The sequence below is a fragment of the Phoxinus phoxinus genome (genome assembly GCF_949152265.1).
Source record: "Phoxinus phoxinus genome assembly, chromosome: 22".
Taxonomy (NCBI): Eukaryota; Metazoa; Chordata; class Actinopteri; order Cypriniformes; family Leuciscidae; genus Phoxinus; species Phoxinus phoxinus.
This window is the reverse complement of record NC_136897.1, coordinates 4,711,073-4,737,671: the sequence shown is the minus strand read 5'-3', so window position 1 is coordinate 4,737,671 and position 26,599 is coordinate 4,711,073. Positions and strand designations below refer to the sequence as shown.

General features: G+C 38.1%; 1 protein-coding gene across 1 annotated transcript in view; it reads left to right on the top strand.

The window, feature by feature from the left end:
• The first annotated feature begins 3,715 nt into the window (after positions 1 to 3,715).
• The window catches only part of acap3b (ArfGAP with coiled-coil, ankyrin repeat and PH domains 3b), an 85,979-nt gene continuing 63,095 nt past the window's right edge, over positions 3,716 to 26,599 (top strand). The window contains exon 1 of the mRNA XM_079597924.1: positions 3,716 to 3,931. Within this exon, the coding sequence (XP_079454050.1) occupies positions 3,885 to 3,931 (47 nt within the window). The 5' untranslated portion in view covers positions 3,716 to 3,884. The remainder of the gene's footprint in view (positions 3,932 to 26,599) is intronic.

Here is a 26,599-nt window from a genome sequence, read left to right as displayed (position 1 = left end):
CATAGCTGCCAACTTTTGAGTTTAGCCTGGAGTGAGATTGGTGGGGGGGGGGGGATGGGAGAAAAAAAAGGGAGAAAATTTCTCCCACATTTCTGTGTGTGGGAGAAAAAAAACTTGCATCACAATAAGTTGTGATTGTCAAAACATTTGGTAACTTATTTTTATTAAGTTTACTGACAACATGTTACAATGTTTAGCTGCATGGTTACAATTACTGGCCGGTTACTGTATTTATTATTGCTTGACATCTTGATTCAATATCGATTCATTTTGATAATTATTAGTTACAGTAGATACATGTTAACAAATAAATCACTAATGCTGAAAACATAGAGAGCCCTATTTTTTTATTAAAGGTTAAAAATAACAACTTAAATAAAATATAATGCGTTCTTTATTATAATAACAACTTTCTAATATTTTAATGATATAAGTAAAAATATATGTAGCCTAATATAGTGGACATATTTAACAAAACTCTCTAGCTAATTTTTCCAGCCTATAAATGGTCATTAAATTGCTTTCCTGATGTATATGTAACTTATGTGACATTGTTCTAGCCGACCTGTTTTGCAGTCCATTTACATTTAACATTTACCTGTTTTATTGACTTCTTACCGCGGTTGAAAAACACTGATTGATCCGAGGCATACATTTCGGTAAGTTCGGGTTTATTTACTAATATCTCTCAGCTGAGCTCAGATTCTCATCACCAGTCGTCGCGGTTTTCCGGTTTTCCCCGCCGTCTTTCTTGTATCTCTTCTTCTGTTACTAAGTTCGGGGTGCAGCGCATAGGGTTCAGTGACGCTCATCAGCACCATCTATGGTCGGGGAGTTTTTTTTTTTTTTTTTTTTTTTTTTGCGTGAGAAATGTTATGTGTGGCGTGAGTGCGTGTGAAAACAGGCAAAACCGTGTGTCACACGGCGAAAGCGTGAGAGTTGGCAGCTCTGAAATCATGTTAAAAAATCAGAGGCATGTGAGTGTGCGCACCACAAAGGAAAACACAGCTGCTGTTTGACGTTTAGAAGCCGAAGCGATGCCTGTTTAAAAAAGGGCGTTGAACTGCCGAATTACTTAAAACACACATCTTTTCAGACTTGAGACGTGTTTACCTTACAAGGAGTCTTTATTTTTATACCATGTTTGGCTTTATTTGACCATATTTATTTTCTAAATGTTGGAAATTTAAAGGCGGAATTGGAGGACGACAAAAAAAAAACTTTCAAAAAAATCCGCGGGAGCAGGGACAAACCTGACGTAGACATTGACGTAATGATGATTGACAGAGTGGGGGCGGACTTAAAGCTCTGGTGCACATTAATAAAACATTTTTATTTTTAAAGATTTTATACAGATATGGATACTAAATGTGAGTTTTGTGGAATGTATAAGCAGACTGTTGTTCGTTTATTTTTTCAACTGCATTTGTTGTAGAATATTATGGAATGAAATGGAAGATTTTTAGGTGAAAAGGGTGATTCATAATTTAATTTATTAACTGCATCAAAACGTACAGTGTACCTTTAATAAATGCTGTAAAAATGTCGATATTACTTATTGTTAGTTCATTAAAATGTTAACTAATGCGACCTTATTGTAAAGTGTTGCTGAAAGAAAAATAATTAAAATATTTTTACTGGTGTAAAAAAAATATTTGAAGGATGACCTTATAAGGAAAGTTAAAAGGATAGCTCACTCTAAAATGAAAATAATTTACTCACCCTGGTGTTGTTCTAATGCTGCCTGTATGCCCTTCATTCGTTTATGAGCCACAAAAGGATATTAAATACTTTTTTATATTTAAAAAAAATACTATTTATGTAACATGATGTACCTTCTTCTCTGAGATGAATATATCCATTGTGTTCACCGTAACAAGAAGTTATCACATAATATCTGTCAACTGTCATTCTGACTGTTATCAGACAAAAGAAGTTCTGGTCCAGAAATATTTAACTCAGTAAAGAAAGCACACAGATTCTTTACTTTGTATTTTTTAGGCTTTGCATTTCATGTGTTTTTGTTCATCTTGATTTCTCACAACTTGTGTGCTTTTCCAGAGCGACACGGAGTGAACCGCGGTGCTAATGGAGTCTCACAAATGTGTTCATCGTGCAGAGAAGCCCAACGACCAAGGTCAAGAATTACGTTAAATACATACAATTTTGTTTTGTTTTCACTAAACCCTATCGTATACCCCCAGAACACTTGAAATATACGGCACTGTTGTACTTGCATGGGATCATTTTGTGATACTTTTGAGTTATTTTTAAAAAGCTTGATGCTGCTGCTATTCACTGCCAAATATGAACGAGTTCGAGCGGGACATTTTTATTAATTGTTTTCTCCTTATGTGGTCCATAACTGAAAGAAGTGCATGCAGCATTAGAACAACGCAAGGGTGAGTAAATGATGTCTTCATTTTCATTTTAGGGCGAACAATCCTTTTAAAAACACACAGGCTGTGTTCGAAATCGCCCTCAATAGATAGGGGCGAGGTTAGCTATAGGGTATGAGGGGATGTCAGCCATTTGTAGTGGTGTTCAAAACATAGACAGTATATAAACTGGACACAGCGACCCCATAGGTTTCAACGGAGAGAAATGAAGTCAATTAGAAGCACTCACTTCCTGATCGCAAGGCGAACTGCGCAGGCTCAAACTGAGCTTGACGACGTAGATGTGACGTGAGCAACCTGTAGGTCTTCTAGTAGCTGTGCCGAGAGAAATCTGAATCATTCCCTTCCGAATCCCGCAGAGACGGAGAGCGTGGGTATTTGCTGTCCGTGAGCTAGCAACGGGAGCAACTTTATCACTCTCTATGGGCTTCTCCTTTGACTTTATGCCTCCACGTCCTCCCGATTGCTTGCGAGCTTCTCTGCCTGTCCATACGGTAATTTTTCGACTTGTGCGACAGAGTCGCGCGGGTATGACGCAATCGTTAGCCTATTTTTACAAAAACTGCTTCTACGGGGCCATAACGTAAGATACAAGGTAATGGAGACTTTTATACATTTTCGTGTTTCTTTAGAAATAAACAATGGACAAACGGTGTCTTTAAACGCCTCAGATGTAAAGTTATTCGCTGTCAAAGTGACGCCAAAATGAATGGGAGTCAATGGAATGCTAACAGCAGGTGGGGGTCCGCTAGCCAATGGCGGCGCCCAGGTCGGCTTCAATGTTTTTCGGAACACTGCCCCCCTGGTTCAAAACCATAGTAAAAGTTAAACTGCACTTATTCAATCCCATAATGCACCGCAATAACAACGTATGCTCAAATACCCATAATGCACTGCAGTGAGGGTTAAGTGCTGAATGAATTCTAGCGTCTGGTTCAATGTGGCTAAATCAGATATTTTCCTTTTTTATTGGTTTTAATTAAGGTTTATACATGCTAGTTTCCATGACAAAGTCCAATATAAATCTTTTCATTAGTGGAGCTGCCAGTTTGCTACGTTTCGAATGATTATTAAACAGCAAGCACAAACTATGCAAAAACTGCAGCCCTTCCGGTTCCGGCGCACTGATCCCGGCTCACTCGTTTTCATTCACTCCTTCAAGCAGACTATATTAGTGGAGTAGGCCTAAAGTAGGGAATAGTGAATGAGGGTATAATGTGGCGACGCCACAGTCAAACCAAATATTACACACACAGTAAAAATGTGGGATGTTTGAAAGACGCTCCCTTATCATCTTTAGCCGCATCTTTGACGACGGTCCCTTAGCTCTCACAGCGCTGAAACTGATCCACATAGATCTGTGTGTGTCACAGTGTCACTGTTTTACCGGGGAACGGGATACACTTGCGTTTTACATTCAGGCGTATTACAACCACCGGCAATGCTGTGTTACATTTTTAACTGAAAGACGGAATAACTGCAAAAATGACGGTGGATTTTGAGGAATGTATTAAAGATTCTCCCCGTTTCAGGTAAGGACACACACTCATCCACAGCTGACGCCTGTTTGCATGTGAATGTTCAGAATATTCTCTTTGGACAACACACAGTTTATAACATCGTGTTCGGTTGTTTCTCTGTGCGTTTATGGTCAATTTAGGGTTAATTGCAAAATACAAAAGATTTTTGTTTGAGGTTGTGGGTTTATGTTAGAATACGACGAGTCTTAAAAACAGGTCGGGCTTTTATGCTCCGTTTATAACAATGTGATTTAAACGCGTACACATATTGTGGCTCAAAACATACATAGCCTGTGTGTTTAGGGCATCACAGGCGCGTGCTACAGTGTGTTGGGCATCATGCGCCCAAAAACGCTGTCTCGCTCGTCATCCTCTTACTAGGTTATGAGGACATTCGCCGTGTTCTTGAGGGACCAGTTGAATGAATGAGGGCTTTTTAAGGACAGAGATCTCTAGCTGCAATAGCTCAGTTTCGCTCGTTTCTTGTAAAGTTGTGTTACAGATGTTGTTCGGTGGATCGTTTACTGAAATAAATGAGATTAATCGGTCCAGTCTAATAATGCGAGAGCATCACATGAAACGCAGCGATGATGTTCAGATGAATTCATGAAGGGGGGCGTTGCTGTTCTCTACACGCCAAGTATCAGGATTACTAATGCAGAAACCCTGGCCATTTAGCCTACATGCAGCTTTCTTGAATATACACTCATCTGTTACAGTAGCACTAATTATCACAGTAATAGGCTTGTATGTTTAATGCATATGGACGTTAATATGCTACAGAAAAATTACGTTGTCATTAATAAGGCTTTTACCAGAGACAGTCATTTTAGTAGTCATCGTCACAATTAATTATAATTGTCTTCAATAGACTTAAAAAAAAAACATAATCTTGCTTTTTTTCAGTTCCATTGATTCAACTGCAATAAATATATCTAAATATTGTAAGCAGATGTTTAAGTTGGAGTCAAATAGTTTGAGAACCACTGACTTAAAGGGATAGTTCACCCAAAAATAAAATTTGTCGTTATTTACTAAGTAGGTAAAATGTATTTATATAGCACATTTTAAACAGCGATGCTGAACAAAGTGAATTACAACACAATATAATATAAAATGCATGACATGCATATAAATATAATCATGAGAATTATATAAAAACACATGTATAAGATAAATGCCAAAGAATGAATATGCATTTTAAAAACAGAACATGCAAACAAACATTGTTTCAAACCTGAGAAAATCTGAAGAATATCCTGATTGCTCTTTTCCATTTAATTACAATTACCAGGAGCTAGAGTTCTTAAAATCACATAAAATCATCAAAGTTTAATCAAAATGGTTCATACATTGGTTCAAAAGTCCTCAGGAGTATGCAGTAGCTTAGTGTGACTGAAATTGATTAATTTGTTAATCAAATCTTCTCAGGAGCATTCATGAGAGTACATGAGAAAAGTAGCAATGTCCCATCTGTGTGTGTGGAGTTTTTTCCATGAGACTGTTGACTCAACAAAAAAAATGATCTGATTGATTGATTCATAAATCCGACTGATGTTTTATTATATTTCAGTTAATTGACTCAATAATGAATATAGAATTTTAGTCTATTGCATCTTATAATTCCAAAAGGCTGGAATATGGTTGTTTGGACTCCTTTTATGATACGTTTTACCTGGACATTTAAAAAAAATCTTATGGGTTTGATACTGAATTTTAGTTTTTTGATGAACGAATCCTTTCACTTTCTAGCCTGGTGTCTAACGTTGCAGGAATTATGTCAATTATAAACCAATATAATTTGTAGTGCTGTCCTTGTTCTCAGCACAGTGCAAGTCTCGGTTTCAGTAGTTTAGTCCGCACACGTGCAGCTTTCAGCATGGGCAGATTCACTTCAGATCAATTCTAATGAGGTGAGTCACAGCTTTTGACAGTCATGGGTCTGTGATTTACCATCATACATGAAGGACACAGAAGATGCTGAACTTGTTCTCCATCTGTTCTGTTCAGTTCAGTTAATCTTTTATCTTCTTTGTCAGACATTGAGGCATCATGAACATCATTCTACAGCAGTGATGTGGGGTGAATGTGATTTCACCAAGTACAACATGTTCCTGGATCAACATCCATGATGCACATACACATTTATCCAGCACCCTGTCTGTGACGCTCCGAGCTTTGCCCTCTTTGTGCCTCTGAGGCATCAAGGACTTTTGAAAGGCAGGCGTCAGGGTCATGGAGATGTGGAGTCTCTGCAAGGGGTTGATCATGTTCTGGGCAGACATCCAGTATTCCCAGCTTCACTCACTAACACTCTCTAGGGACCATACATGAAGAGCCAGACTGCAGATTTCTGTGAAAAAAGACGGTTTATCCCCATGATCCTATAGGACAAGCAATTTGGAGAATGGATGATTGGATTTATCTTGTAGTGGACTTTACATGTAGCACATTCAGACACGCTGGTTTTTTTTTTGTCACCTTCTGACATTTTCAAATAGTCTTTTGATGGAAATGATCCACTGATTGTCCTTTTTTTCCTTTTGTTTAAATGAAATTATTTTAGAGGCCTAGAAAAGTTGCAATTTTCTCAGTCGACCACCATCATGTTGGCTGCCATTTTGAGTACAATGTCACGTGACTAACACAAACTTCTGACAAACTTATCTCAACCTCAACATTTTCCAGAGTATTGACCTGTCCGAATACACACGCTTGCAGTTTTTGCATTTGACCACTTGATTACTTTCAAGACGTATTTGTGGTATTGTGGTATTCAAGTGTTTAAAGGGTTAGTTCACCCAAAAATGAAATTTATTATAATCTTTTATATATAATCAATATAGTTATCATTAATTTCTCACACTCATGTGGTTCCAAACCTGTAAGACTTTCGTTCATCTTCGTAACACAAAAATGAAAATCTTTTTAATGAAATCTGAAAGATTAGTGTCCCTCCATTGTAAGTCTATTCACCCAAAAAACTCTTGACGGATCAAAATGTTCATGAAGAGAATGTAAAATAAATAAATTAGTTTACTGATACATTTTTATGTGAATAAAACTTCCCTGTTTGCTTGCTAAAAAAGACTAAATGAAATCTGTTCATCATATAAAACGATTGAGTCTCTTCAGAAAATTTTGGACTAAACCGCTCAATTCATATGTTTTAGTTTTACGATCTCTTATGATCTTTTTGTTGTCAAACCAAGTGTCAGAAAGGGACAGAAAGCTCTCAGATTTCATCAAAAATCTTCATTTGTGTTCCGAATATGAACGAATGTCTTGCGGGTTTGGAACGACATGGGTGAGTAATTAAAGACAGAATATAAATTTTTGGATGAACTATCCCTTTATGTTTTACACACTTTCCTGTACACTACAAGAGACACAAAAGTAATTTCTGTCTATAGTTTCCTCAATCTCCAGTTGGAAAGTAACTGGAGCATCTACAGAAATGAACAACTCCTTGAGGACACTTTCACACTAAACATGTTCTTCCACTGAGTCACTCCAGCCAAAAAGTGAACAGAACAAAATTGGCGGGCACCACAGTGTGTATGTGGACATGCTGACGGACAGCCGGCTGCTGTTGTGTAACGCGCTGAAACTGGGACATGGAGAGTAGGAGGCAGGAACCAGAATGATCTTCCCCAGTCATTCAAGCAGGCTGTCAGCTTTAGGAAAGGTGGAGCTGTAGACTTGCTGGCTTCTACATGCTTCAACATGCAGCCAGGAAACTTCAGAGTGGAGTATTAAGAGAGATCAGGTGTGGCTGCGGCACATACTGCACTGAAGAAGTCACAATCAGTTGAGGGAAATAGGCTACAGGCATCAAGGTGGGACAGCGTTGCACCTGAATTCCTGTACTTTTAATAGTGTGTCCTGAATTAGATGAAAAACTTCCGTCTAGACCGTTGATGAAGTGCGTTGTGCAGGCATGTAGGTGTGTAGTATAAATGCATTTCCGTACATAATACCATTGATACGTTGCCATTGTTCTTATGTTGTTGTTTTTTTAACCTGAGGCATAGTAAAACAAACAACCACAAAAATAGTTCACGCCATTGTTGTTAAACAAGTACAATTTAACCATGAGGAACAACTTTCTGTGTATCTATAGTCACATGTACTGTTGTTAGTACCAGTCATTTCAAAAGGAATCCACACTATCGGGAATTTTGCATTAGGTTGAAATTTTTCGATATATATTTCACAAGTTTGTTACGCGGATTTGAAACTGACTTCTGCGGTGATGTGCTTCATTATATTGCTACGTTATTGGCAATAGACGATGAACAATAGTTTGCCTAAAAAATTCAATTCTGAAAATTGTTTACTCATCCTCGTGTCGTTCCAATTATTTTCTTTCTGGGGAACACAAGTAGATTCCCCTAAAATTAATATTTGAAAAAAAAATTGACATCCTACCTACTTGACACAATACGTTTTTGCACATCCTATAGAAGTGAAGTGCGTAATATATTTGGACACAGAGAGTGTTTCGCGAGTTGTCAGTACTTGCAGGACTACATTTTGATTTCAATGTTTTCTTATTTAGAAATTAACCTTGGAACTGTACAAATGCAGATGCCTCTAGCCATGCAAGACTGATATAATTGTTTTCCTAGTTGTGTCTGTGCGATTCGTACCGCAACAATTCGTACCGTGCTTGGGTTAATCAAAGCCTGCAGGCATTCAATCTGTGTCTTTAATACCTATGGTTTGATTTTTCTTTCTGGTCAACTACTGGAGCAACAGTTAAAAAAATATTTTGCTGAGTAAGTTAGACCATAAGCACATGTGAACTCTATCGCCCCCTTGAGTACGGAGGTATGGTACCGAGAATAGCTATAACAATACAACTTGCGATACAAATTTGACAGTTTAAAAGTGACTGGCCCTGTATTGTGAAGTCTGCTTTTGTGTATGTGTTTTCAAGAAAACATTGTCAGTGAATGACAGCATGTGGCAAACAGTTTTGTACGGCAGACTTTTCACAAACACAAAGGTTAAGTCAATCGCACACCTGTCACAATACCCTTCATTCATTCTTAACCCATGACCGCCAGCGGCCTCTTCTTTGACAATGCAGTAGAGCCGGCATGTGACCACTCCTGTCACACCTCCCTTTCACAGAAATGTGCACATTTACATTAGCCTACAAAGGTCAAGGTTTCACTCGGATGTGTGTGGTCGGTTTACATTAAGCCTCATTACTTCCTCTGTGGATTAAGACAGAGCCGTCAAACAACTAAATCAGTTTTGCTTTAAGAAGTCAAAGAGGATGACTTGAGTAAACAGTTCTGACTAACTTGATTCACGCTGTTGTTTCACCCGACAGTACATTCAGCACTGTGTCAAAACAAGCTCAGAACAAGGGATGGCCTTTTATTCAGTCTCTCAATAGTGGCACAACAGTGTATTTTCTGTTAGGTCACTATAGTTACAGGAAACTACCACTTTTCTCCTGGATCCTACAGTGAGGGAAACGGACAGATATGGGGTCGTGACCCTAGAACTCAGCATGTGTTTCTAATGGATGGGCTTCCTTAATCGGCTGACTGGAATGCATGAGAAGAATGTATGGTTTAAGATGACAAGGAACTGAGCCAGAGAACATTTGCCATTATGCTCAAGCCATCCTTTATCACACTTCTGTCTGTAGTGCACATATTACATTATAAAATAAGTATTGCTGTCTTTAAATCACGGCAACACAAAGTGTGGGGGGAAAGCCAAGAGATGCCATGAAGTCTCAACAAAATGTTTCTGAATTTGCAGAAACAATATGCAAATGACCCAGTGAATCTCAATAAATAGTTACATTTATTAATAAATTGATATTTGTGTGTACTGCATGTAGGGGTGGGCGATATGACTCAATTCTTATTTCATCATATGAGAAATTTTATTTCACGATAAAGATATATATCATGATATAGTTATTTTTTTGTTATTTGATCTCATTTCTGTTATTAAAAACAAGAAAAAAAGAAGCAAATTACAAACAACGGAACAAATACAATGTAACAAAAATATTAATTAAATTAAGTTTTTTAGGTAAAATAGGTTTATTTAACATGCAGTTAGAATTAGTACAGACATTTTAATAATCATATGTAAAAATAAAATATTGCTTAGTCTTCAGTGTATGAATTAAATATACATTTAATTTTATTTAATTTTTCACACGATACAGAGTAGCGGGTAAGTTACTATATATGTGTGTGTGTGTGTGTGTGTGTGTGTGTGTGTATATGAAGACTTCAGATGCAAAAGCCTCTAAGTCTCATCTTACATTTTCTTTTAGAATGATAATTTTTATCAAGCTTGTATATTTATGTTCAGTTATTTCACTTTAATGGCAATGAAAATTACCTATTAATGGTCATTAAAGTTAAATTACTGAACTTAAATATACAAGCTTGATAAAAATGCTCATTTTAGAAGAAAATTTCAGATGGCACTTAGAGGCTTTTGCATCTGAAGTCTTCATATGTAATAATATACATATGTAGACACTCTATATATGTAATAATATACGGTGTTGTTATTGAGTGATTCCAGTTAGCAAGTCTAAATCTATTATTTCTATGGATAGTTTATCTTCATTACACTCTAATTTTAATATGCCTGCTTTCATAATTATATAACCTCATTCTTCTACCACAAATGTCAACTGGATGTAATCCATTGTCTCCAGCATCACGTTTTGAGAATTATGAATACCTCCTCTGCTTCATTATGTATAAGTCAATACGAGCTGATGTCATTGGCAGTGACTGGCCGCCATGGCAACAGGCTTTTTGGATGTAGGCGGATGTCTCCCTTTTTCCTGCGTATTTCACAGGAGTGGCCTTTACCTATTCCACATCACACACCGATGAACAGTCATAATCCACAGAAGAGAAATGAAAAATTCACTCCACATATCCCAGCGACCTTTGTGATTTCCACACATCGATCTCTTGATTTGATTTATTAAATCCCATAACACTATTTCATTAGAAAGGTCAGGACAAAATGGATCGCTATTAACCTGATACATCAATCTGATTCCCCAATGTTTGAAAAAAGTACTCCGTGAATTGAATTATGATTGCATTCTGGGCCTTAATGCTCTATATCTTGTTGGAAACCCTTTAATCCCAACGGATTTATCCTATGAAAACAGGTTTTCAGAGTAGGTATGTTTGCATCAGGTCAATTGTTTGACCAGGATTAAACCTTGAATCTCATCTCTCTCGGCATACAAAAGAGCTTTAGAGAGCATTAACAGGAAATAATATTTGTAAATTTGATGGTAATAGAAAGCAAACAAACAAACACTGGAAATGTTGCATTTGTTCTTCTGAGTTCATAATGTCGTGCATCGTTGCATATGGGTCAGAAAAAAAGTAATTTTAAACACACGTGGCAAGTCCTTAGACATATACTCTGTATTCATTGTATTGTATAATTTTTTTTGTTACTTTTTTACTTTTTTTTTCATTGAAGCTTATTGTATTATGTAGAGAGTATTATGTGAGAGAGATCGACTAAGCGAAATTGTTTACATTGTGTATGCAACAACATTCGCACCAAAAAAAAACGTAAAACTATACATTCTGTGACCACAAAAACAGTAGTATTTGTAAAGTGATGGTTGTTTGCTCGTCCGCCATGATAATCTCTGTGAGAAATGCCGTGAGCGGAGGGATACTGGTAGAATATCGCATGGCTGGAAAAGGCTCTCAGCCAATCAGAATCGAGAACCAGAATCATATATATATATATAATTACATATATTACTGCATTTTTGGGGAGTTGCACCACATGACATTTTACAACCTGAACTAACTTGTGCCTTGTTATAAAAATGTCAAATCATCTGATCTGAAATCTTGACCTTTGCTGAAATATATGACCGCACTTTGTCGTTTTGCTTTTCACATACCACGACTACGATATGGCAGACTTGTTTTTGAAGATTGTGTCAAGCTACGCTTAATTAGGTTGTCTTTTCAAGAATTTCATTCATTTAATAAAGCTATTGTCCGTTATGTGATCAGAACAGTTATACCATCCTGACAAAAATATCCGAATGAAGTTTAATTTAGAAAATAACACCATGCTCATCATAGAAGTCATTTTCTCTTCCAATTGTATTGTATTTCATTGAGTTTCTGAATAAAAGAATAGGACAAACACATGAACATCAATGTCATCGACTCGTATTGGCCCTTCATATTTTTGTTTCATAAAGTCATTACACTTAGATTTATTTGACAAGCCAACATTCAGGTTTCCACCATCAGTCAGTATACCCAAGCGTTCACTATAAATCAAACCCAAGAGGAAGAAAGACTTCGTTACAACTCAGAGATCTGTTTTTCTTGGGAAAACTGTTCCACTTTGCTTCAAGCACATGCTGGGAATACCAGGACGTCCTCTTTCATGTCAAGATCATGACAGTGCCACTGAAAAACTTCAAAGTAGCATGAGAAACTGAGATGTCACACTGCATGGTCTGCTGTGTGAAATTTTTAGGGGTAGTTAGTGAAAGGAATATAGTGTTTATGTAATTTTGTCAGGCTTTGTGATTATGATTGGTGTAATGATCTAGAACTATTTTTTCAGAATGGTGACGAACAAACTGTCCAACACATTTTCATCATCTATGTGTTGATGTCTCCAAATGCAGTTTAGTGGTCATTGATCTCCACAATAAGGCCAATGTCCATTGGCATAGTCCATACCTGCCTCATTCAGAATAAACATGTTGGGCAATTTGTACTTCATTCCAATGGATTACCCATTTCTTGATCTGTCTACATGCTGTGTCTCGCAGAACACATTTTGGAGATTAGTGAAACATGCAGACAGATAAATGCATTTTTTCGTTGCGCCACGTTTGGATTGTTGTTATCTCTTTAGAGAGATATACCTGTCTGTTGATCTGTTATTGACTTCAGTTCAAGCTCAGTGAGTCAGCTAGTTGGGTCATTGTTGGGTATAAATTGGGTCATAATTCACCCACCCTCATGTCATTCCAAACCTGTATGAATTTCTTAATTTTGTGGAACACAGAAGGTATTTTGCTAAATGTCTCAGTCCGTACAACGGAACTTAATGGCTTCCGATGTTGTTTTGGACCCCATTGACTTTCATTATATGCACAAAAACGGTTGAAACATTCTTCCAGATATCTTCTGTTGTGTTCCATCGAAGGTTTAAAGAACACAGAAGAAGCACAAGCAAAGATATAACAGAAACCAGAATGGTCAGATGCTGAAGACAGTGAGCTCCATTATCTCCTGTATCTTCACAATCTATTGACACTATGAAGGTGTACATTGTCGCTGTTTTGGCAGGAGACTCCTTATCCGGTCCTACACAATGCCAAAGGCATGTTCCCATCATATGAATCTAGTGACTCATGACGGTGATGTCTGTTGAAAGAACCCTGTTAATCTTGGTTGTATACCCATATCTCCGCTATAAAGGACTCATTGTAGCTCATCCAATCAATTCCTGACTAGTCCTGCATTTGTTTTTGGTGTTGTATATCCGCTTTCGATCAGGGATACATCATCTTACTGCAGTAAAATAATGGCGGGTTCAGACTGAACCGTATCAACCCCTGCAGCCAGTGTTCGAATTATTCGACTGGTGAAGTCACTCTCCATTTTATATAGGCTTAGGCCGTGTGTCCACCAAAACAATTGAAAAAAAAACCACGCCAGCCGCGTGAAAAAACGCTTTGGTGGACGCACGGCCTTAGGACGCCATGAGCGTAACGAGGCGCTGCGCGTCTTTTTCACGCTGAAGCGCTGAGCGTTCTGCGTTTTTTTACAGGTCTGCCAGAGTTGAAGAATTTTCAACTTTGGGTAAACCGCAGCGCTCATCACTGTCACTTTTTACCTAACCGTCCAATCACAGTGGAGGAGGGGCGGGACTAATACCACACCGACCAACCGCCACATTCTGCTTGTACAACGTCAACCGACGACAACAAGCATCATAATAACGGAACAAAATAATTTAAAACAAGAGCCAGAGAAAATACATTACATTGTATTGACATTTTAATATAGAATCAACACAGAAACAAAATATGTGTGAAATGAGATACTAGTAACACTTTCGCGGATATTCCGTATCATAACAAGGAAAGTGTCTCAACTGAAAAAAAATGCTGCGCTGCCAAAACGCTCCCAAGCGCCCATAGCTAGGCGTTTTCAGCTGACTAAATACGCTTTGGTGGACACACGGCCTTACACACGAGAACCTCTAATCTATATGCGAAATTCCCTGAATATTAGTGCAGATTCCCTCTTGTTAAGACATTAAGAAGGAAATTGCACAAAATTATAAATAAAAAACCTGTTTAGATGGCGTGCTGCTCATAACATTTACCACAAAGCACAACGCATGATGATATACATGGCAGTCAATACCATAAGCAGAGATTAAAGTTGATTCAGCCACTTACTCTTGATTTTGTTTTGACAGCTAGTGAAGTGAAAGATAGCAAAGAACACAGTCTGAATGTAGGCCTACCAGAGAAATGGTACAGCCCAATGGGGAGTGCAGTGAGGGTTTGAAAATCGTATTTCCATTAGATTATTTCCTGAATTGTTGGTATGTGATGGTAATACTGCATTTAAATGCATACAATGTTGGATGGGCTAACATTATATATATATATATATTTTAATTCAGTAGCCTACCACCCAAACTATTATTTTCATCCCTTTTGGGAGGGTCCAAGTCTCATCTAGGGGGGTCGATTTCACAGTGTCCGATTTCACAGACAAGGTTTAAGCCTGTAGTCCCACACTAAAATGCATGTTTGAAACTTGCTCTGATATATCTTAAAATATGTCAGTGCCATGGTTTTGTCTCAAGATTTTTTAGCTTTATTGAACTATAAAGTCCTACTACTGGTTTAATCTAAGCCCTGCCTGTGAAACCAGGCTTAGTCCAGGTCACCAAGCAACTCTATTATGGCCAGTTATTTCCCACAAACCAATGACAAAAGTACACATAACTCACTTATCTGTCCCACGAGAACCCTGGAAGTACTAGTTTTTAAAGTGTCCTGTTTGTGGACAGGAGGAATTTGAATTCCTGCTTTATATCATTTTTAAGTGGTTCTGGTGATAATAAACAGCCATCTGTGTGTGGGTTTTCCTCTTCTTCTTTTTTTGCAGCTATTGCCAGTTGTATGTTTTTTGATTGTTGCTTCTGATTTGTTTTATTTATAGGCTTGTGACAGATTCATTTCTGGGTCACTGGATTGTGTGTCCCTCTTGAGCACTTTATGAAAACATGTTTGTGTATACAACCTCTGATTACTTCCCAGATCAAGCGCTGCATCTGGGGCTCTTTGCTCTGTGCGAGTGTCTCCAGACCACTGTGCAGGATACTACTGATGAATAATTTAATTTTGCACCCTTCTGCTTATTAATTTTTTTTAAAAAACTGTATAGCTAAGACAAGCATCACTATTACTTTTGCTCATATTTGGGTTCATTTTTGGAACAAATATCTAATCATGAGTGTAAAACTAACCCGTACCACACCATGTTGCTCAGATTAGTGGTCAACCGATATGGATTTTTCATTTAGGAATGTACGATACCTCAAATCATGCAGCGTTCACTTAAAAGACAGTGACAGTGGAAGTCATTTCTTTGACAGTGGCAGTGAGCGTTCTGCGCGCTGTTTATGCGCCCCAGGCGCCTCGCGTTTTACCGCCTTTTGAAGTTGAAAAAACATCAACTAAAAAGCAAAAAGCGCCTGACGTCATCGCGTTTTTTTCCCACTGTCCAATCGAATTAATAGAGAGGCGGGCCTTCCGTTGTGGTGATGAAAGCTGCAGTTGCTTTGAACCCGCTTTGAACGCCCGGAGAGTGCGATGGAGGAGGATAAACTTGTGGTGCTCTCATGGGTTACAAGGAGCTAACGGATTCACGGACCGTAACTACCACAATGTTAACAGAAAGTAAATAAAGTTAATAAAAAGCTGATTTGATGTATACTTGACTGACAGGACAGCTGTTTTGGTGGTTGCCTAGCAACATAAAAAACGCAGCGCACCGCTCGATCTGTGTGATTGGCCAGTGATGTGCGCGTCGCGTTTTCGAACCTGAAAAATGCGTCAGGTGTGATCGGGGCCTTAATACTCCTTTGTTTTGATCTAGAGATTATTTCAGAAGATGCGTAATAGCGCCCCCCTAGCGTTTCAGACAGACTGGGAATAGAGGAGATTTATCTCAGTATATTTACAGTATATTTTGAACATTAAAGGTGCAGTGTGTGATTTTTAGAGGCATCTAGTGGTGAGTTTTGCGAATTGCAAACAGAAAGTCACTTGCGGCCTATCCCTCCCTTTTCAAACTCGAATGAGAAGCTACGGTGGCCGACGTAACCAGCAGTACATTTCTCCCCACATAGCAAACTCTGTAGTGCTGTTTGTTCGCTGTCGGCTACGGTAGAAACATGACGACACAATATGTCGACCTTCATTTAAGGGGGTGCCCGCGCTTATGTAGCTATAAAGGACTCATTCTAAGGTAATAAAAACATAACGGTTTATTAAGTAAGGTCTTTATACACCACTGAAAACATAGTTATGGATCTTATATTGCATTTCTCTCAGTAGATCCTCAGAAATAATACACATTGCACCTTTAAAGCATGTTAACCTATAGTTACACCCAATACACTAAATAATTAACTTTTAAAATAGCATCATATGACCCCTTTAAAATTCGTTTTTGTTCATTGAAATAATCATTATTAATTACTAAAAAATAAAATGAAAACTAAGAAATATTTAAATGAAATGGAATTATTGAGCGAGTTCAGTCAGGTCATTGTTATTGTTAACTAAAACTATTTAAAATAGTTTTTGTTCATTTAAATCAAATTCTAATAAATATGAATGACCAAAACTGAAATAAAAATAAATTAAAGCTAAATAGAAATATTTAAAAGAAACAAAAACGCATAAAATTATCAAAATGAAAAATATAAATAATAAATAGCTTATGATAAATATTAAATACTATACTAGTATATAAATAATACTAAAACGACTTTTGCAGCAAGGTGTCAGGTTTTAAGCAAAACTTCATTATTTGGTATGACATCATCCTGTATCCCGTATTATGCAGAGAAGGAAGCCATCTGGGAAATGACTGTACACTTTCAGGGCTTCAAACCAAAACAACTGGTTTTGCTTGCCACATCGTTCCCTCTGCAGTTATTTAGCATTTCGAAACCGTTGCACATGCAAACATGTGATGCTGTTTATAACAGACCCATACTGTCGGTAGCTTTCAAAAATGCATCTTGTACATTATTGATTTTTGTTGTTTTTGGCCACAAATGAATCACCTAAAATGTAGGAGGAGAAGAGAGTGACATTGGTGTAAAGACACGTTTGATGCAATATTGAGAGTTTATCTGGTGGTTATGGACAGACCAATATCTCATTCTCAAGCAGATATAGTCCTGAGCAATATCTATCAATACCAATCTTGTATAAATATTGTGCTTTTGCAGCAGAAGAGCTAAGAATGACGGATTGGGGATGTCATTTCACAACCTGAGTGTTTAGATGTTTTGATATATAGGAAAAGTGGACCAGGAAATTCCACGACTGATGCAGGGTCATGTTCTTCCCTATAGTGATCCGTTTCATCATCTTAAACTCCTCCACATTTAATAATATCAACAAGCGATGGTTGGTTATGGTTACACATGTATTTAGGCGTTTTCTCAGCAATGCTATATGCAGTGATTGACATGTCAGTCTGTCTGTTAGACTTCTATTAATGATCCAAGTTTTCCTTCAGCTATAAGCTGCCAAAGCTGTTTTTGTGTTTAAAAATCTGGGAGATGTATAGTTTCTTTCTCAACCTCAGTATTCTCTTCAATCTCAGTTTTTATGTATTTGTTCTGAAATATCTTGTAGAGTGATCGATCATAATAGCCTTTGAAGCTAACAGTGCAAATGAAATGTAATTTGAATGTATTTATATGGTAGATTACTGTAATCAGGCTGAATACATCACAGATGACTTACCCAGACCTCACAAAAAAACGGTATGAACCTCTACTGTGGGAATTTAGCCAAACGGATGTTAAGCTGCGCAATAGTCGCACATTTTCCAGAGCTTCCAGGGCTGTCAGTTTTAGACAACATGGTTTAAGAGCAGGTCCTGGCAGACCAGCGGTGGAAAATTAGACCAGCTGAAATATTGTCGTTCTTCTAATGGATGGTCTCGCAGGTGGGAAGGAAGTAAACGCTCGATATACTGCATGCTCGCGCGCTCTGATGCCTCAGTTCAGAACCAGCTCACGTGTCCTTAGAGAGACTGGACTGGACCCGGTATGTAACAGTGGACGACACAGCTTGATTATATCCTGACCTTGGCAGGAAGAGAGAGAGAGAAAAAGTGAGTGTGTTTCTTGAGGAAAGGAATGAGTTACTAAAGTGAAAATTGGCAGCCAGAATTTCATAGTCAAGCTTCTGAGGTACTTAAAATCATTTTATGGCATTTTATGTGTTCCCTGAAGTCCACTTAATGGTAGTCAAGGTTTTTTGGTACCAAAAAAAGTTGTAGTTTAGATTTGGGTCAAAGACACTTCCCCCCTGGATCTGTTAATTTATTAAAAAATGCATTAAAAATGCAATTCATGCATAAATTGACCCCAATACACTTTCAATAATTAGTATGTTTTATGCTTGGCATAATCTTTATATTTATTTAATAAAAAAGTGTTTTATAAATAAAAGTAATGTGTTACAATGAACATGAAAATAAGATAATAAAGGATCTTATCTTAAAATGTCAGATCGTTTGGTTAGAAGGCGTGGTTGGTTCAGACTGTAAAATGTCATGCGGTGCAACTCCCTCGAAACTTAATAAATAAATAACTTTACCTGAAATATATATATATATATATATTTAAAAATTTGAGATGTACACTCACATGTCTTCAAGGTGTACGGAAAATATGGGAATTATTACTTATTACTCGATGGTTACACCAAATGACATTCATTAAATTAAAACTTTTGTTTGGTATAAACGTTTTTCAATCCAGATGAAGCCAACATGAATATAAAGGGTATATTTCTAAGAACGCGGGTTAAACTAGATTGCCCTTTTTCCCTTTTCATTGTCATTTCATTAACCCTTTAATGAACAAGCTCTATATGCAAATGTCCTCTTATGTTTGGCTAATCTCCACGTAATGGTGACATCGTTCATCAAGGTTTGGGCTAAGTTGCTGAATACTAACAGACGTTAAAGGGGTCATGACATGGTTTTTTTTATTTTATTATTATGTTCCCTTAGGTGCAAATATAGTATTACTATAGTTTTTTTTACAAAAAACTTTTAAAATGTAGTGATTTATGACCTTTTCCCACCCTGTTTCTCATCCTCTGAGTCAAACAGTCTGTTTTGGGGGTGTTTCCCCTTTAAGAGTTCAGTGTTAACGCCCACTGTTATGATTGGCTAACGTCAGTGCCTATGCATCAATTATTAACGCCCCCAGCCAGAACCTGTGCGGATTCGGCGCAACTGTTTAGTAGCGGGTGATGCATGCGAAGCGATGGCTCTTGCAATGATAAAACCTTATTATGTTTGAGCCGGAATCAGAGGAAAATGAACGATCACCACAACAACGAAGACTGGATCAGCCCGTGTCCACATGGAAAGTGAAACTATTTTGAATTAATAAAAAAAAATTAACCCGAGACACTTGAAAACGGATTATTGTTACATAATTTTCCTATAGCTTAATTTGCTAACAGTTTAACATTATTGAACTAATTCCAATGAAATGATAGGGTGTACCACGGACAAAAATGCATGCACAGACAGGCCATCTTTGAAGATGCAGCATTGATAAAGGCAACATTTTTAATTTTCTATCACATGTAGGCCTACTAGAAAGGCGACATATTTTCAAGATTCTCTTATACAAATGTGTTTATATTAGCCATGGTAAAAAGTAAGTTTGCGTCGTCGTTGTTGAGCCCAGAATATTCGGCACGGACCATAGAGCAACAGTTTTCTGGCAAAGCCAGCATCATATTGGGATTTTTTCCTCAAAACAGTCATCCTTAAAATGTATAGAACAAACGCTTACACTAACACTGCCGTGACTGAGACGTCCGCAAAACATAAAGTGCATCCATTTTTCCCTGACGACTGGATCTTTCAGCGTATTTAAAAAGTAGTTTAAAGTTTTAAATACATTACTTACAGTTTGCGTCGTCGATGTTGAGCCAAGAATAGTCGGCACGGACTTATCTTTGAGCAACAGTTTTCTGGCAAAGCTCAAAACATTCATCCTTCAAATGTACAGAACAAACGCTTAAACTAACACTGCCGTGACTGAGACGTCCGCAAAAAATAAAGTGCATCCATTTTTCCCTGACGACTGGATCTTTCGCAGCGTATTCAAAGATGTTGTTTGTCCACAGCCAGGAACAGCACATCTGTGGCATCGTAATTTCCCTGTACACAGACCCACTCGCTGTCCGTCGACTGAACACTTGTGAGGCGAGCGGCGCGCGGGCGCGACGATGATACGAAATGAGCGTAGTTGCCTTGCGCTTTAAGCGTAGTTGTCTTGTGCTGGAGGCGGTCATATGCAAACGCTGGTACGTCACTTCGTACCGTGACGTCACTTCTTACCATGGATCCAGAACGAGCTGTATTTAGAGCTTGATTAAATAAATGATTCGTTTATAATGGGGAGGACGTCTTAAGCTACGAAACTTGCAGGACGTTTTAATGGTACAAAGACCTCTTATATACCAAAAGATCAAGGCAAATTTGGTTTCTCATGTCATGACCCCTTTAATATGTAAACATCGACTATCATATCTTACCGTTCTCACGGTTCTGACGGCAGTACCATGAAGATAATATGCTGAGCTCAGAGAAAACACATCTTCCTGAATAACATGCTATTGAAAACATCTTAAACAGAATTGCTAAGGTTTACCATTCCTATAGCCTTATAAATGGTGAGAGCATGCCTTGAACTCCATCCATCTGAGAGCATCTGATATTTACTGGGATTGAAACACAACCAATTGTGCTGAGGCTTTATAGTCCTCAAATACGCAAACAGACTGTGACACATATCTTGCCTATAGCTCCTAAAGACAGATTTGCACTGTTGTTCTGTCCCTGTGGAAGAACATGCATACATGTGCATCACAATCACGCACATACACACTGTCGTATCAGGTTTATGTGTTCTTCCAGAAACGACAGACCACCCGCAGAGTTTATGTAAACCTTCACGAAAAGAGGACGAACACGTGTTCCCTCATCTCTGGCTCATAAGAACCCAATTCATCTCTTAGCTAACATCCTTATAGCATTTCCATTCTGGAAAACTTGATTTTATACAGCTCGACAGCTTATTTAATGTGAAGTGCATCACACCAGATTCCCAGTTTTGATTCCAATGTGGTAAAGAAAAAAATTCAAACATTTAGGTATCAAATATAGCAGCACGATTGTGGATGAATTGAGAATCACAAAAAAAAAAAAATTCTAACTGAGGACCATTTCCTCACGATTCTGAACAGACAACTGAACAAAATATGTCAGATTGGCATCACACTGACTCACACATCCCACACTTAACTGTATTTTCATGATCAAAGTGATAGTTTCACTTTATTTTACCAGTCTGGACAGCATGCTGTCCTCGCACTAACCAATCAGACCTCAGGTACCGCCCAAAATAACCAAACAGATTTTTTTTTTAAACAATAAAAAATTACGGCAATCATCGTTTTCATGATTGATCGTCGCTGTCATGTCCAAGTACTCGAGTACATCCATATTAACTACTAATCTACATTTAAATGAATCATTTTGTACTACTTTGAAAAATGTGCTGTTAATGTGTAAAATCTATATTTTCAAAATTAACTAGTTGATGGGTTGTTTGAATTACTAGTTAACTAATCGGTCTGTATAATGAAGCAGGTTACATGCACATACATATCTTTATGTTGTACTAAAGATTTAAAAAGCTGTAATTAATGTAATTAAATTCATAATTACACTGTTCACTCTTCCCTTACACCTGTGGGATTACAAATTTAAGAATCTGTTAAAGATCTGCTGGTCCTACATCCTTGCATAACATCACATAAAAAACTAAGGGGAAGTATTTTGTATTTAGCATTTAAGGTAACGATTATGACATCAGGGGAATGATTCTGTTAAGAAAATATTTTAGCAAGAGGTTCCTGCCAGTCCTGTTCTCTTTATCTTTTGTCTTTAATGGCTCTTGGAGCCACTGTCCACTTTGAATAGTTATGCTGATCGGATTAGGACTGGTAACACTGGGAGTCTGGGACGGGTTACTATACCTGGATACTTCATTTGCCCACTAAAAATCTATATAAACTACAATTTATCATTGCCTTAGTTAGACTTGATGACTGCTGCTACCAACAGCTCGAGTTAATCTCAATAAAGAATCCGGTTGAAGAGACAACCGACTCTCCTGGTCTTCGCTTCTGAGTTTCCTACACACCTAACCCACCCTTAAACCCAACCATACCTCTGCCTAACCATACCTGCACCCCGACTCAATAGTAGCCAGTGTTTTGCGATTCAACAACACTAATTACATTGTGCCTAACTTTTTATGTAAGTACATAGTAGTTAAAGACACCTAATATAAAGTGCGACCCAACATTTTATTTGAAATAAAAATTAACTACCACTTGTATGATCTAATCAGCAACAGTAATACAATATAAAATACTGACTGAGTATAAAATACAATAGTTGTTTGTCATTCGCAGTGCTTTTCTTAAGTGAGAAGGTCTTTGAACAGTTTCAGGCTATCAAATGGATGAACAAATCTTTGAAAACCCCACATTGGTCATTCACCATCTATATCACTTCTCTCACTTTCTCTCTTTGTCTGTTTTGGACAGTGCTAAAGATTGCTTCCTCTCGGGGCAGCTCTCACAGCGAGGAGCAACGTGTCGAGGCTTATCCGTCTGCTCCAGGTCCCTGTGCCAAACACAACACCCCGCTAAGAGAATTAGTCTCTCGCGCCAGAGTTCTGGCACTGTCCAGTCAGAAAAGTTACATGCTGGCCAGTGCTTCTCTCTGAACTTCCTGTGAGTTGTCTGTCTGTCCCCAGAGAGCCATCCAATGCTGTGTCTATTGCCAATGGACTGCAACTGATGTTTGGTTTTGTTTGTGAAGGAATTGTTCTACAGGCTCTTTTCTCATTTTTTTTAGACAGGATATGTCTTCCAAAGCTCAGATCAGTCGCTGTTTCTCAGGATTAAGACCTAACGCTTGATGTTCGCATTCTTTCGGGAATTCTTTACGGCTTGGGTAATGCTCGACTGCGGCGCTGGAATGTTCTGTGTTAATGTGTAAAACTGTCAAAATTAACTAGTTAGTGGGTTGTTTGAACGACTAGTTAACTAATCTGTCTGTGTAATTAGGGAGGTTATTAGGTTTTAAATTCACCAGACCAGAACAGATGTGTACCTTTACAGGTACAGAAGATGCGTAGATAGTCCACAATGTCCTAGATGGGGAATGAAACAATGCAGGAAACGAAAGCCATCTAAACTGCACCGACTGACGGCAACACACACTTTTTCTGGTTTTGTCAGATCAGTATGTTACCCCTATCTGTGTCGGTTTGTTTCAACATGTTCAATTCGACAATTGAACGTGTTGAATTGCTGTTTGAGAAAATTATGTAAAATTATAACTGTCTGAATTCTGACTGAACCGTCTTGACTTCTTTGCTTGCTTATATTCTCGTGCACCGACTCGTTCGCAAAGCTGTCAAATCAGAGTTCTCTCTCTCACCGACGGCCCGGCGGCGATTAAACGTGATGAATCGGCCCAAAATACCCAGACGGCGTCCAGCTAGAGCTAATGGTGCTGAACACACCGAAAAACTAAGCAAACCGACGCTAAAAAACAGCCCAACATTGCCCGAAAGCCAACAGCTTGGTGTGTCCCGGCCTTTAAAAACACAACACTTGTTGGGACAACCGAGGACCCCAAAGTGATTTTATTGGGTGGAAGATCTTTGAATAGGTTTTCTATTTATTGATGGATTAGAAAACTAGTTGACCTAACTAATCTGCAACTAGTCATCTATTGTGACCCATATCTAGTAAAATGTATGCCTGTTGTCTCTTAATCATACTCAGAACAGGATTATGAGAAGGCATAGTTTTTACCAGAAACAAGTTGGCAGGTTCTTCTCAAAGTTAACTTGTTTCTGAAAGGTTTGCACAGCTTAACCCAATAAAGGATTTTTGTAGAATTGATCATCTGTTGGTGGCGATGCCAAGGATTTCTCAACCCAGATGGCAAAACCATACTGCCGCTGGATTTGTTATGAAATGTTGATGCGCTTTTTACAAATAATGTGTCCTTTGGTAATTTTAAAGTTGCGGTTAATGACCGTATGCTACTGGATTGCTTTAAGCAGAGGGTGTTTTTTTTAGTCTAGATTTTTTTCAGTCTCCCTCTCTGAGATATTTGAGGTTTCTGGAGAGAAATCAAACCACAGTCGTTCTGGCAGGAGTTTGAATCGTCTGGCTGGTGAACATGCAGCATGGGTGGGCCTGAGAACTCAACGTCAATGCGTTCTGTCAGCATGTTGATCTGCCATGCATATTGTTAAGCACAATAAATTGCATCGAAAGTACATTTATGACTTATGATCAGGTGTAATTATTGGTTTGTGGTTCTCCACATCAGCAGACCTAAAGCAAGCAATTGAAAATAAGATTGCATATTGGGTTTAAAGTGGCTAGAATGCTTCTACCAAAGTTGGGGTTCCATCAGATATGATATGACACGTTAATGTTTTCAGTGGTAGAAAACATGCCTGGTTTTTAGTTTGATCTCACTTAGTCCCAGACTATGGTTGTTAAAACAAGCCAGTAAAAACACAATTTCCCAACAACCTCTTAAAAAGCGATTCCCATGTAAGGCAGTAGCCGTTACTGGAGAAGCTTGATTATTCACCCTGCAGATGAGGCTGTGAAAGACTCCATTAGCGGTGGAGGATGTGATGAGTCGAGACTTCAGCGCTGCTCTGTAATTTCTCACTGGATGACCAAGGTTGTAAGTACCAGGTTGGTTAAGGCAAATTATGTTCTTTCATAGAAACCATAAGTAGTTTGCCATAATAATATTTGACAAAGCTTGTCTGCCATATCAAAGTCATGTGGTGCAACCAACAAAGTCATAAGGTGCAACCAATTTGCAGGAAATAAATGGAATCTTATCATAATTTGACCTTAATTGTAACTTTTTATAATAAGACAAGGTTTGTTCAGTTTGTAAAAAGTCATGTTACGTGGTGAAACCTCTTCCTTTTGTTAAAAAAAATAAAATAATAATAATAATTTTGGGAGAATAATGATTAAGATTACTTTTTACTTGGTAGTTACACAGTGACATTTTGAGTAATCACGTTTAACCTAAACAAAAGTTTTTCAAAATCATATGAAACCCAAATGAATGCAAAAATAAAATTTCTAAAAAAAGGAGTTATAAACTAGATCTTTAAAAAGATTTTTCCTTTTCTTTATCTTGGACACTTATTTGTAACTGAACTAATTCTGGTCAACGCATGTTGTGCCTGAAGACTGTATCTTGATGTTACAACATGATTTAACTTAAATTGATTTTATTAGGTGAAATTTGTTTTGACAGACCGAACAAGCCTGATGCTTATTTGTTCAACACATACTCTGTACACAGCATGGGCAGTGAAACAGTGATGTAATATTTGAGCATTCAGGAACTGCAATGGAGGATCATTAAACAGTACAAATGTAGTGCTGTATAAACAAGAAAGCTTGTGTTTTTACTTCAGAACAGATCATGTATTCTGTGCAGATGTTTAACGGTTTTAAGCCTCGTAGTGTTGCCTAATACTTGGCGTAGGTCTTTAGCTAACTTAGGGGAAAGGTGCTATTTGCTCCCCTGCAGTTTGTAGAGGAAAGATTGAGGGCCAAAGTAAACCTCGCCTGGCCAATGCTTTTAGTACTTGTTTTTCTCTCACCACAAATGAGATCTTTGCACTTGGGTTGGTTTTTCTCTGAACCGTCGCTTAAGCAATCAGTCCCGCTCCTGAGGGAACTATTTGGTAAAACACCTTAGGGTTCTGTCACCTTCTCTCATCTGGTCATTCTCCTGTTCAGACGTTTGGATCTTATTCCCCACAAAGTGGACGAGGGTGATACTTCTCACAAGAGACACCCTCATGAACCTTGGACTACAGAAGATATCGCTCAAGACTGATGGGAACATCTGGCAACTGTCGTTTCTTCTCAACTCTGGATTCTCTCCAACTCGTGTGGCCCGTTTTCCCATGTTCCAAGATTTGGGGATTGGGGAACGGCTCACTCCATTAAACACGACGGCTGCACTCCCTCGCTAACAGATGCTGCACAGCTGATGGGCGGCATCTGATCCCGTCATCCAGTGCAACGGTCGACTCTTCCTCTACACCATCTGAAAGTCATTAACACCATTAACAAACGTGCTTCTCCCAGTGTGACCAGTGAAAGGGGTGATAAATGGGGTCATACCTCAATGTTACAGTTAACATGTTGACGTACGACACCGTGAT